This window comes from Cyprinodon tularosa, unplaced genomic scaffold, assembly GCF_016077235.1.
Source record: "Cyprinodon tularosa strain WSP-4 unplaced genomic scaffold, ASM1607723v1 ctg1336, whole genome shotgun sequence".
NCBI classification, from domain to species: Eukaryota; Metazoa; Chordata; class Actinopteri; order Cyprinodontiformes; family Cyprinodontidae; genus Cyprinodon; species Cyprinodon tularosa.
The window spans coordinates 61,146-75,000 of record NW_024038155.1 but is presented as its reverse complement, the minus strand read 5'-3'; the positions used below and the strand labels follow the sequence as shown (position 1 = coordinate 75,000).

Sequence of the window (13,855 nt, the reverse complement as noted above, 5' to 3'; positions counted from 1 at the left end):
CTCTGACCCACTTCCAGTTGTTTGATCCAGCTGAAATTTTGCATGTGCAATTATTCATATTTCTATAGATGAAACGGCAAATTAAAACTCTGAATTAATTTTGGTTTCTGATTTAATGGAGTTTGAACTGAGTCAAGTCTAAAATGGAGTCTGTTGCATGTTGGGCAGTGATCTGCACACCATGGGATACTTTTGACGGAAGAAAAGTAACTTATGGTGACGATCCCCCATCATATGACCTTGAAAAACGTTTTACAAGGTCATATGATGGGGCATGCGAAATTTCAGAGAGATCAAACAACCAGAAATGGGTCATGGGAATCACTTATTTAAAGCCCCTCACATCTACAACAGCAAACTCTGTTTCTCACAAGCGTCTGACCTTTTAAACATTTGCTTTTTATTTTTTTCTGTGACAAAACAAAGATTTTTTTCACGTAAATTCTTAGAATCTGAAATCCAAATGGGTTTTTTGTTTTTTATTTATGAAGCTTATTTGAAAGAAACGATGACACAGGAGTGTTAAAGTTTAAACGTGTTAAAGTTCAAACGTCATCTCCCTCTGCTGGTTGTACCAGCAACAAAAGAAACGACAGCAAAACGAGATGACAGGCTGACAGGTTCAACAACATGGTCAAACAACATAAAGTGAAGAATAATGCAATGCACGTTATCCCTCATGTAGACACGATACATATGCTCACAGCATATAGACACAACATATACAACGTCCATTACATAAGCACGATACATGGATACACCAGAAGACACATAAACATATTTTTGGCACTAACGGAACCCCATACCTGTCGCGCTTCGTACGTCACAATCAGTTGCTCTCATTGGTCAGAGCGTTGGCCAATAGGCACAGACATGGTTTGAAAAACAACGGGTTGTTCTCATCAACAATCTTCCGATGTCTCATTCATCGGGGCCAGACTAGATTACACATTTAATCTCACATTTAGTCTGGATTATCAGGCTAATTAGTGGACGCAGCAACCAGTTGGTGGCGCACAACAACAATGCAGAACAACGAGAACGAGGGGACCACTTACTGGCTGGGAGGAGTTAAACTTCTAGCCTCGTGAGACCATCCTGATCTCTCGAGCTTTCAAGGTTTCACTCGCAGATCAGTCTGGAGACTCTCCGTTGAAGGAAATCTGGAGCCGTTCACCAAACGAACGTCCAATCAGCGTTGGCTTTGAGGCGGGTTGAGGTGTGACGCAACGAGAAGCGCGAACATGGCGGCTTCAGCCGATGAAACTAGCGTTAGCGTGGCTATCGAGCAAGTTTTATCGGAATTACAGAGTATTTCTTCACTGAAAGAAGAGCAAAACACTGCTCTGGAGGCTTTTCTCAGAGGGAAAGATGTTTTTGCTCTTCTCCCGACTGGTTTCGGCAAGAGTTTGATCTATCAATTGGCTCCTCTTCGTCGTCGCTCTGTTAGTACGTCATATGCTTCGTTGATCTGATTGGTTTATTTGGCCCGTCTATCACCAACATAGGCCAATCAGCTAACCAGTATTTTCGCCCCTTCCCAAAATTACTTCAACGGAAGGTTTCCAGATGGATATGCGGAGCAAATCCATCTGGCGGAGTCAGGTTAGTAAACGTTTTGAATCTAAATTATTTTCATCCATCTGATGAATCTGACAAATTAAAATGTTTAATATTCTCATTCTCAACAACAAAGATATATAAAAAAAAATGCATATCTGTATAAATTCAAGCGTTTACTGGATGCCTTTGGTGGTTTTGGGGTGTTAAGAAGCCGCCCGGTTTGCTCATGCTTCCGACTGGCTCTGGTTGCATCGCCTACAGAAGTGGTTCCCAAACTTTTACTTCCATATTTTTAAACATCTACAGAGATGTTAAGCTTTCTATACATAAACCAACCGTTTTATTTGCTTTATTCCTTTTTTACCCGTGGGAAGTTCTTTAGCCTCTTTCCTCACTGCAAAATTTTTCATTTAAGCAGGTAATTAAGAGGATTTGCAAATGTATTTGAATAAGATAATTAAATATTTGCACTTGAAATAAGAAAATGCAATAGTTTTTCTTATTTTAAATGTAAATTGTCTGGTTCTGCTGTTGCGCTTATTTTGAGAAAAAATGACTTTTTCAGATTCTATTTTTTCCAGTTCTTTTAACCTGTAATGTTTTTAACCCAGTGTGGACAGCAGACTCTTGTCTCGGCATCTAAAGGCTACATTGATGATGTCACGCTCTGCCTCAGTCTGTGAGCACAGAGACAGTAATTCCAGTAAAAACAAGGGATCAGGATGATGTATTCCCAAGTAGGAGGCTGGCGTTTGACAGCGTTATGTTCCATCACGTCCAGAATCTAAGATTAAACTGTTTTCTCACCATGGGTTTATTAGCTGGATTAGCAAGATGTTTCAGTGTCATGACAGGAAAAGATCTTCAGGGAAGCAGCTTGGCCTCCATGTCAATCAGCCTTTTCCAGAGAAGCAGCAACTCATTAACCTCGATCCGACCCTGAGCACGGCCAGACAGACAAAAACACGTCTGACATGCCGTTAGCGGCTGAAAAGCCACAAACGCTTCTGTCAGGTGGTTCTTTAGGCTGATGTTGTGTTTACTGGAGGAGCCACAGTGGGAGCCTCCGCAGTGGAGGGATGCTTGACTTTGCTGACATCTACAGGCTGAAAATGACTCAGGGATAAACGAAGCAGGAGAGGAAAACAAGGAGCCGTTTTACTTTATATTCCTCAGTCACATATGAATGTTCAAACTATTCCCTTTAAAGCGAGGAGTCGTTTCTTGAGGGTTTTTTTTTTTTTTTTTTGTATTGTGTGAAAACATCTGTAAAAATTAACCGGGATCATAAAATAAAGCCACACAGCTGAGGAATAAGCCAAGACCAGAGGTTCCTGACAAAATATCACCGCAGGATTCAGCATTGTCAGCAGTTGGACCAAAATGAGTTTTAAACAATGACCGTGTGACGAGAAAACAGCATAGAAACTCCTTGAAGGATGCACTGCAGCATCAGGATAGATCAGGATGCACTGCAGCATCAGGATAGATCAGGATGCAGAATACCGAGCTTGTTCAGTCCGACCATGAAACATGACGTGACAGAAAGGGCTTACCCACTGTTGTGCGATATGCCATGGTCATGGTTTTTGGACATTGGGAACCAGTCTCCATGTTTCATCTTGACATGATGACCAGAGAAGAGGACTCAAATTTGGAGAATAACCAAATCAGCCAAGACATCCACAGGCAGCCCACAGAGGTGTGACTTCCCAGCCCCCTCTGTGTGAGGACAGAAAAGAACCACAGAAGACGCTCTTTCCTTTTCTCTTTTCCCATGGAGCTGCCTGGATGAATGTCTGGGAGGCAGCAAGAGTGGAAATCTGGGCCCAAAAAGACGCAGATCTCCAGAATCATCAAGGATGGGTAATTGTGGTAAGCTTTCAGAACCAAACTGCTGCAAAACAGACCTTTTACAACACATTTCTCTTGATTTTCAGAACTTATAGAACCAGACTGGATGAGAAGCCTGCCTTAATGAGCCACTGAGACAAAAGAGAGCCTTCCCTGCCTTGCTGGATCAAACTCAAGTATTCTAAATGGACATGGACAAAAAGGTTTGCAGGTCTGACATGATTAGGGACAGAATAAACAAAATGATTTTACTGATGAGTAAAGACAAGCTAACAGGATGGACTGCATCCTATACTATAGTTACATGTTTTGAGCTGTTGCTAAAGCTTGGACAAGCTTTATTCACTAAAGGTTAAACACTGATATAACATTAGTGTTCATGTGTTCCTCAGATGCTCATTACATTTCCATTAGCAAGTCTGACCAAGACTCATTTAGTGGAATCCTGATGTCTATTCGCTGCTAGCTATTTCAAAGAGGGTAAAGAATCATTTAACTAAAGGTTTTTGGTTCTTGATTAAGCAAATAATTTAATAAAACATTATTTGGCCAAATAATGTTTTATTCACCCTTAATGGATTTGCATTGTGAATTGGTCTGAAAACATTCCAATTTCTTTAAAATGAGTGAAAAGCTAATTTGATCAGATCCCAAATTCTTCCAGATAAACTTTGGTTTCAAACACAGAATCCATCTTAAACTGCAATATGTTTTTCAACCATGTTTCCTTTCCTCTTTGTACATAGTAGGTTAGTTTAGTTGAGTTTAGTTTAGTTTCACTAGTTTTAGTTAACCGTAATATGTTTGACTTGGAGCTGAAGGATTTTTGTTAATAACCTCTTACAGTTTGAACAGAAGTTGTGGTGAATTTATTCCATGTATGTGCAGATCTAACTTTTTGACCATGATTAGAGCTCGAATCACTCTTTCATTTATTGTTCTAACACACAGTTAGTAGGACTGGGTGTCATAAACACTATATAACAGCCGAAATAATAAGGAAATAAACATATTAAAGTATCAGAAATATAAATTCCCAGCTGGCTGAGAATTGAATAGAACATAAAATCACAACACCAAAGTTCTACCGGATAACACGGCTAAATCAGAAACTTCTTCAAAAGAAACTTCTTCCAACATTTTAGGCTAACAAAAGCCTCTTTCCCACTGAAAATTACTCAACGCGTTTTTTTCCAAACATGGGTCGACCCGCTAACAATCAGCATTTGCTGGTGAAGATTCTCAGTCCTCCAGGTCCTACTCAATCCAAAAATGTAAAATAAAACAATCCTCTGGACTTTGTTTCCAAGTTTGAAGACGTTTCTCTTCCCATCCAGGAAGCTTTATCAATTCAAAATGTCAGAAATAGCGTTTAGTTCCAGGTTTTATAGAGTGGACCAAAAGCAAAGCCTTGTTTTGGCTTAGAAAACATGCAGATTGAACCAGAAGAGCGGCTCCGCCCCTTGGGAATGGGCAGTCTTTGGGTTCTTCGATCGCCTTTTTAAAAACAAAGACAGGTATCAGGTATTGCAGGCTAATGGAGAACCCAAACGAACCCCATTACAAAGGGGCGGACCCATTCATCCGCTTCAATTTGCATGTTTTCTAACCTGAAACAAGGCTTTGTTTGGGTCCACTCTATAAAGCCTCAAACTCAACACTATTTCTCACATTTTGACTTGAAATAGCTTCCTGGATGGGAAGAGAAACGTCTTCAATCATGGAAACGAAGTCCAGTGGATTGGTTTTTTTTTATTAAGTTTTTTGGAACGAATCGACTCTTTTCCCACTGGCATAAAAAGCTGATCTCAGTGTGCTTTATTGTTTTGCTCCATTATCATTTTGATAACCTCTCACCAGAGCTGCTCCATGTTTATCAGGTGTAAACAGAGTTGTTTCTGCTTGTTAGATCAGGGGTCAGTATCACGAAGCAGGTTTAACAAATTCAGATTTAAATCCTCATCTCTAGCCTAAAGTCCGGAACTCAGAGTGTTCGGTTTCAGCTGCTATCATTTATTCCAATTAATTTTAACTAGGTCCACTCAGAGTTTAGCGCGTGCACAACAAGTATGAAAAGCCATAATCAGTGGAGCACTGAGTCATCGTGTAACCATGACAGGAAGTGCCTATTTCACCCCTCTGGGACTAGGAACCAGATTTTAATGTAAAAATACAAAAAATAAAAACAAATAAGAAAGGAGAATGTGTTTAAAAGACAGAGAAACAGCACAGCACTACAGGTGCTGGTCATAAAATTAGAATATCATGAAAAAGTAGATTGATTTCAGTAATTCCATTTAAAAAGTGAAACTTGTATATTATATTCATACATTACATACAAACTCATATATTTCAGATGTTTATTTTGTTTAATTTTGATGATTACAAATGACAACAAATGAAAATCTCAAATTCATCATATCAGAAAATTAGAATATTACTGAAGACCAATAAAAACAAAGGATTTATAGAAATGTTGGCCAACTGAAAAGTATGAACATGAAAAGTATGAGCATGTACAGCACTCAGTATTTAGTTGGGCCTCCTTTGGCCTGTATTACTGCAGCAATGCGGCGTGGCATGGAGTCGATCAGTCTGTGGCACTGCTCAGGTGTTATGATAGCCCAGGTTGCTCTAATAGTGGCTTTTAGCTCTTCTGAATTGTTGGGTCTGGTGTATTGCATCTTCTTCTTCACAATACCCCATAGATTTTCTATGGGGTTAAGGTCAGGAGAGTTTGCTGGCCAATTAAGAACAGGGATACCATGGTCCTTCAACCAGGTACTGGTAGCTTTGGCACTGTGTGCAGGTGCCAAGTCCTGTTGGAAAATGAAATCTGCATCTCCAAAAAGTTGGTCAGCTGCAGGAAGCATGAAGTGCTCTAAAACTTCCTGGTATGTGGCTGCGTTGACCCTGGACCTCAGAAAACACAATGGACCAACACCAGCAGATGACATGGCACCCCAAACCATCACTGACTGTGGAAACTTTACACTGGACTTCAAGCAACGTGGATGAAGTGCCTCTCTTCTTTTCCTCCAGACTCTGGGACCTTGATTTCCAAAGGAAATGCAAAATTTACTTTCATCAGAGAACATGACTTTGGACCACTCACCAGCAGTCCAGTCCTGTTTCTCTTTAGACGCTTCTGACGCTGTCTGTGGTTCAAGAGTGGCTTGACACAAGGAATGCGACAGCAGAAACCCATGTCTTTCATACGTCTGTGTGTGGTGGTTCTTGAAGCACTCACTCCAGCTGCAGTCCACTCTTTGTGAATCTCCCCCACATTTTTGAAGGGGTTTTGTTTCACAATCCTCTCCAGGGTGCGGTTATCTCTCTTGCTTGTACACTTTTTTCGACCACATCTTTTCCTTCCCTTCGCCTCTCTATTAATGTGCTTGGACACTGAGCTCTGTGAACAGCCAGCCTCTTTAGCGATGACCTTTTGTGTCTTGCCCTCCTTGTGCAAGGTGTCGATGGTCGTCTTTTGGACAACTGTCAAGTCAGCAGTCTTCCCCATGATTGTGTAGCCTATAGAACTAGACTGAAAGACCATTTAAAGGCTTTTGCAGGTGGTTTGAGTTAATTAGCTGATTAGAGTGTGGCACCAGGGGCCATCAATTTTGAACCTTTTCACAATATTCTAATTTTCTGATATGATGAATTTGAGATTTTCATTTGTTGTCATTTGTAAACATCAAAATTAAACAAAATAAACATCTGAAATATATGAGTTTGTATGTAATGTATGAATATAATATACAAGTTTCACTTTTTAAATGGAATTACTGAAATCAATCTAATTTTTCATGATATTCTAATTTTATGACCAGCACCTGTAGTTTAAAAGGTGTTCTATGGCAGGCCGTTTTTACATTTACTATAAGCACTCTTCTCTGTTGTTCCATTTGTAGTTCACTAAAATTCTTCCTGATCAAAATCACAATCCAAGACCTAACTATATTTTTGTGGCAGAGACTGAACTTTAGATAGTAAAAAAAAAAAAAAATTTTTTAAGTTTGATATATCCAGAAATCTTTAGACATTTTAAGTGGTCATTCTGACATTTATCAGCTTGACTGAAAAACTATTTATGATATCTGAAATACATTTCTTCATAATTAAAATAATAAAAATGCTAACTAGTAATTTTAGGAATATGGAGATCTGAAATTCATTTCTAGATGTCCAGAATGTTTATTCTAGATGTGGAGAATGTCATTTTGTTTGACAAAGAATAGTCAAAGAAAAAAAATTTTTTCTCCCAGATATCAGGAATACATATGTACTAAAACTAATAAATATCAAAATGGCTTGCCATAGAAGTGTTGTAACCGCGATACTAATACGGTCTTATTCTTGAAAGGCAGTGGATCAATGTATCTATTTAGGCGAAATCTCCTGTCAGCAGGTGAAGATGAAGAATAAAAACGTTATTCTTATGTATGGAACCTGTTCATCATCTCATGGGTTCCTCCTCATGTCGATTCAGTCTCTTTTACACAGTAAATACTAAGTGGGTGTTTTCAGCTGCGCTTCGGATGTTATCATCCCAATAAATGGATGTTTTTAGCGCCTATCAGACCCATAGAATGGCTTCAGATTGTGCCAGTAGGCTCATTAGGTTGTTATCATGGAGTGAATCCTAATCCTAAAGTAATTCCTTTCCCCCAGGAGATTAATGAATCTATTTATGTGTAATCTGAAAATAATCTCAGTAGTTCTTAATGTATGTACATGTAACTAAATAAAAATAACATGATCCATATCTCGCTCATATTAAACAAACCAAAACTGGGTTATAAGCCCGTTAACATTAACTCAGTTAACATGCCCTGTTAAATTAGTTTTAAAATTCTCTCCCTATAAATATTCTCGGCAAATTAAAGCCAATCATTGTTTAATAGGATCCTCATCAGATAGACTTGTAATGTTTGTTTTAAAAACCTAATGTTTCTAACAGACCCAGTGAATAATACATATTTTTTTATGCACAAAAATATGACAAAAATCAAAATCAGGAAATAAAACAGCGTGATTGGCTGTAAGGAGAGCGGAGACAGAGGACACTGAGTTTACTGAAGAAAACCTGCTGCTGACCAGGTTAGCTCTGGGAGGATGTTGATGACTATGGCAACAGAAACAGGGGTTGAGGGAACTATTTGTGAAAAGGAAATGTCAGTTTCCCTGATTTCAGATTTAGAAAACTGCTTTATGAAACGGAGCCCTGAAGCAACTGGCGCGGTGTGGGGACGTCAGAGGTGCCGATCAGAGCCGAGGTCATATCGATATTCTCTCTGTCATGATTTGTGGACATTAAGATCTAAAGAGAAGAATCATCTCCTGGTCAGACCCTGTAATTCAGTGAAAGGGTGGAGTAAAATTAAAACAAATGCAAGAGGGGGGTCACTGCAGTGGCTGGAAGTTGGAGGGGATTCTGCTGACTGGGAAGAGCCGTTTGAAAGGCTGCTACTGTAAAGAGGAACTTTAATTACGAAGCTCCGTGTTTCTAGAAAAGGAAGGGATGGTCTGTCCTATCTTCAAACTTGTGGTGAAGGTTGAACTAAAATAACCTTAAGGGTCAGAAAACTGTTGCTCCTCATCCTGCTCCATTAATTCCTGTCATGTGCTGAGCATGCGCGCTCTCAAGGGCAAAACACAGGACTGGAAGGAGCTAAACGAAATGATCAAACAGAAATACTCCATCCATTTTCTGTCACGCTTATCCCTGCTGGGGGAGCGAGGGGTGGTGGTGTCTATCTCTACCGCTGTCTACGGGTGAGTGGCAGGGTTCATCCTGGACAGAGAGGAGGGGTCCATCCTGGACAGAGGGACGGGGTCCAACCTGGACAGGTCTCCAGTCCATCGCAGGGCAATAGAGAGGCAGACAGGAAAAATAACCAATCACACACCTAAGGAGGATTTAGAGAAGCTAACAGTCATGTTTTTGGACTGTGGGAGGAAGCAGGAGTACCTGGAGAGAACCCACGCATGCTCAGGGAGAACATGCAGACTCCATGCAGAAAGACCTGGGCCGGGAATTGAAGGCGGAACCTTCCTGCTGCAAGGCAGCAGTGCTACCCACTGCAGCACTGAGCAGCCCAACAATATATTCCTCATAACTAAACTCTAATCAGATTAAACATCATTTCTATATGCAGCTGTGATGGTTACCTTCTCCCTCTGAATGTCCTTCATCCTCTGCAGCTCTTCCTCCTCCTCCTGTTTTTTCTTCCTCTTCGCCTCCTCCTCTTTAAGCTGGAAAATGAAAACCCTCAAAGTTAAAAGATTATTCATATTTTAATCATATTGTTTAAGGATAAAAAGTCATTTCAATTATCTGGAATGTTTCTGATTGTCTTGCTGCAGTAGAGTAGATGGTTGATTTTAATCCATCAGATTATATTAGCTTCCAGACTTTGTACGATTTATAACACACAGCTAAACATCATTAAAGAGGATCATGGTTTTACCTTCTTCTGCAGCTTGGAGCTCCTCAGTTGTGTTAACTGTCTCTGCCTGGCTTCATCTAAGCTTACATCTCCACCACCTGGACGGATTAACAGATATCAGCAACTATTAAGTACAGATAATCCTGTGGCAGCACAAAATGTCTCTGAGATGATTACCTAGTCTCTCTGGATTAAGTTGCAGAGGAGGAGGCCGGTTTGCCTCCTTGTACCTCTGAAGTTCTTCCTCTTCTTTCTGAGCCACTGCAGAAACATCCCACATCAGTCACTGGAAGCTACATTCAACAAACCTTCATGAAGATCAAATCAGATTTGGGAGGATCATTACTTGCTTTCATCTCGTTCCGGCGAGATTGGTTGGGTGGGATTACGGTGAACGCGCCTAAACTGAGACACAAACAGCTGGTTAGGATTGCATTTGATCCTGAGTTTAGACAGGTTAGTTTGAACAGCTGCAGCAGCATCAGTTCATTCTGCTAAATAAACCACATTCTTATAGACACACACATATATATATAATCAATCCATATTTATTTATATGGACCTATAAAAGAACAGAGGTGTCAAAACTATTCATGTTTAGTATAAATCCAACTTTTGTAAAAGTTAGAGGATCAACTTCAGCTTTTTACTCCAGTAAAAAGTGTAAAAGTAGCATTTTTAAAACTACTTAAAATATAAAAGTAAAAGAAATGCAGGAAAAAATGTTAAGGACAGAATCTTTACTGCATTAAAGGAAGATTTTTCTACAATTCTGGATGATAACTTCCTCAGACTTCATTTTCTTAGTTTTATAACTAAAGGTAACAGAGTCACATTTAACTTTGCATCATCTGGAAAAATGATTTATTTTGATTTGTGGTGAGCAACAGGTTGGGGCAGCACCAATTCCAACCATAAAGAAATTAATGGTCTGGATGAAACTAATTATTTTGATTGTTTTTATATTTTTAAATACCAACAGGCCAGAATGAAAAATAGCTTAAATGAAAAAAAAAACTAACGAGTCTATTTTCAAAATGGAAGGAGTTAAAGTAAAAAAAATTATCATTTCAGTTAAGTATAAATAGCCAATATTTCTATTTAAATAAGGTAATAAAGTATTTGTACTTTGGTACTTGATATCTCTGTCAGATATGCAAAATAAATAAAATATGAGAGAAAGATAATAAAATAACAATTAAAATCCAACAAAAAAGAAATCAAAATGCTAAAAACATGCATTCAGTGTCAGATGTAGAGTGAGTTCAAAAGGCAACAAATTAAAGTGAAATTTAAAGAACATAATCTAACACCAACTTGCGATTCCCGGGGTCGGGGGGGATTCTTTGGATATGGAACAACAAAATAAACCATGAAATGTATGAATTGGTATGAAATACTCAAATGTTTCAATAAATAAGTAGGTGTAACATTTATTTATCTATTCTTGTGAAGATTCTCAGTCATCCAGGTCATAGTCAGTCCAAAAAAGTTAAAAACAATCCACTGGACTTTGTTTCCAAGCTTGAAGACGTTTCTCTTCCATCCAGGAAGATTTTTTAATTCAAATGTCGTTGAAAATTGAAAAAGCTTCCTGGATGGGAAGCTTGGAAACAAAGTCCAGTGGATGGATTTTAACTTTTTTGGAACTTATTTATCTAGTACATGATATAGTTATCAAATATGCAATTAAATTGTAAAATTTTGAAATTCATACATTTTGCATTTAAATAAAACGAAATTAATTTAGAATGTAGAATTAAATAAACAAATGTCATAATCATTAGATTATTTATAATGTACATAATTAGTTCAATTTCTATGTATAAATTAATATAAAAATCGGTATTCTATTTTTTTTTTAAGATTTTCTGTGTTTTTTTTGGCGGGGGGGCAGTCTTGTTGGGGCCTCAACAGAAAACATCTTCCAGCTTCCTCTGTGGTTCAGGAACAACAAGCAGCTTCCGGTTAGCGGCGTGGCATGGTTATCCTATCTGAGCCAGCAGAGGGCGCTGGAGGACAGTTTATGGCTTCAAACGTTCAAACCATAACATCAGAGCAGACCCGCATCGATCGCTTTCTCCTATGGGCGCTGACGTGATTTGGTGGCGCCATCTTGGGGCGGTCGACAGCTCCGCTCGGTCTGATGTGTTGAGCAGGAACAGAATCAGATTTTATCAACTTTCTGAATATTTAACTTATTTTCTCAGTTTTTTTCTGCTAAAAAACAAACAAATGGTTCAGTTTATTTAAATATTCCTAGTGTGGTTAAGAGTAATAGAATATTCTGATAGGATGGATGCATGTTTCAAAGCACAGCAACTCAGACATTTTATATTTTTTATTACTAATATACTATTATATACTATATTAGAAGTAAACCGTTTAATCAACTTATACGTCTTTTTGCATTATGTTAATATAAAAATATGTTATTTTAGACAACCTTCTTTTTGAAGGGAGCTTGGATTTACCACAGACGGTGAAGGCAACGTTTTCCTTTCCAATCATCAGAAACGAAACTGAAACTGAAGCCGCAGTAAACCTTTCCAGATCTACTTTAAATGAACAAACTAAATGTTGGATTCTGCTGCAAACAGAAACCAGAAGCTTCTTTTTCGTCTAAGCATCAAACATGTGGGAGTCCGGCCGGTTCTGGTCTCGGTGCCGCTGGTTTTACTTACTACTGCGGCTGTCTGCTGTCCGCTGCTGCCTGGTTCTGACTCTCAGCTGCCGGTTCGGCCAGGTTCGGATCTGCCTGGTCCGGTCCAGGAGCTCCTGATGGGTTCATTCTTCCTCTGGAGTTCTGCTGCCTCCCTGATCCCCTCCGGTTCTGGTGAGGATCCATGGTTCGGGTCCGATCCGGTGTGTTTTGTTTGAAATGAACCCGGTGCTGTCAGCTGTCCACCTGCTGCCAGCTTGTTTACAGGGAGACGGTCTGAACACGGTGAAACAGCGCCCTCTGCTGGACACGCTGATAGATGCAGCTTTAGCTTTATTCAACCAATAGAAGGTGCTTTAAAGCTACAGTGTGTAACTTTTAGCGACATCTAGCGGCCAGACTGCAGACTGCAGCAACATGAACATCTCCCCCCCACCGCTTCTCCCCCCCAACAGTACGGCAAGCGTTACGGGACAAAATGTCTTCCACGACGTCCGCATCACCTACCTTCTCAAGTGATGAGGTTTGTTTACATAGATAATTTTACAGATAGTATTTCATTAGTCTGTGTGTTCAGTACCGTCTCAGTTAATCTCTCTCGACTTGCCGTAGTTACTTTCGAGCGTAATGGGCGATCTCGCAATCGCTAGTTTGTTGGCTCTGCGCTGCCGTAGCGCAAAGATGTCTGCCTCCATGGCTGCGAGACCCGCTCCTATGTAATTATAAATAACGAATTCTAAGGCAACGCAAATATTAAGGTTAAGAGGCTGAGCTCGTAGATGATGATAAATAACATAGTTATGTATAATATATTACATTTCTGACTGTACATCCCTGTAATTATTACACACTGTAGCTTTAAAGAGCAGTCTGATTAAATCTAATCTAGAATCTATTCTGGCATCAGATTATGTTTTACATCAACAGCTGATATCAAGATTCATAAAACTAAACAAATAAAATTGCTGAAGAGTTACTTTAATGATGAGGCGGGTTTGAAGCCGGCCTGTGGTCCTTTGCTGAATGTCTCTCCCTCTCTCTCATTCCCCCTTTCCTGTCAGCCTACTGTAAAAAACACGAGCCACTAAGACAGTTAAAAAAAAGGTCCAAACAGACAGCAGCAAACCATTTGAAAACAAACCATGCAAAGAGCAGTGTTGCCAACTTAGTGCTTAAGTCGCTATATTTAGCCACTTTTCAGACCCCTCTAGCACTTTGATTTCTAAAAAGCTCCTAGCGCCAAATCTAGAGACTTTTTTCTGCTACTGGAGACTTTGGAGACAACATCTAAAAGCAGCGAACTCTGCTCTCCAGAGCGAGTAGA

The 13,855-nt window shown here is 39.4% G+C and overlaps 1 protein-coding gene across 1 annotated transcript in view; it reads right to left on the bottom strand.

The window, feature by feature from the left end:
• Positions 1–13,593, bottom strand: part of LOC119778465 (epithelial-stromal interaction protein 1-like) — a 27,676-nt gene extending 14,083 nt beyond the window's left edge. The window contains exons 1-6 of the mRNA XM_038277677.1: positions 13,509–13,593; positions 12,554–12,843; positions 10,216–10,274; positions 10,047–10,130; positions 9,891–9,967; positions 9,592–9,675 (exon numbers count right to left, since the gene is read on the bottom strand). Of these exons, the coding sequence (XP_038133605.1) occupies positions 9,592–9,675; positions 9,891–9,967; positions 10,047–10,130; positions 10,216–10,274; positions 12,554–12,717 (468 nt within the window). The 5' untranslated portion in view covers positions 12,718–12,843; positions 13,509–13,593. The remainder of the gene's footprint in view (positions 1–9,591; positions 9,676–9,890; positions 9,968–10,046; positions 10,131–10,215; positions 10,275–12,553; positions 12,844–13,508) is intronic.
• Between the last annotated feature and the right edge of the window lie 262 nt (positions 13,594–13,855).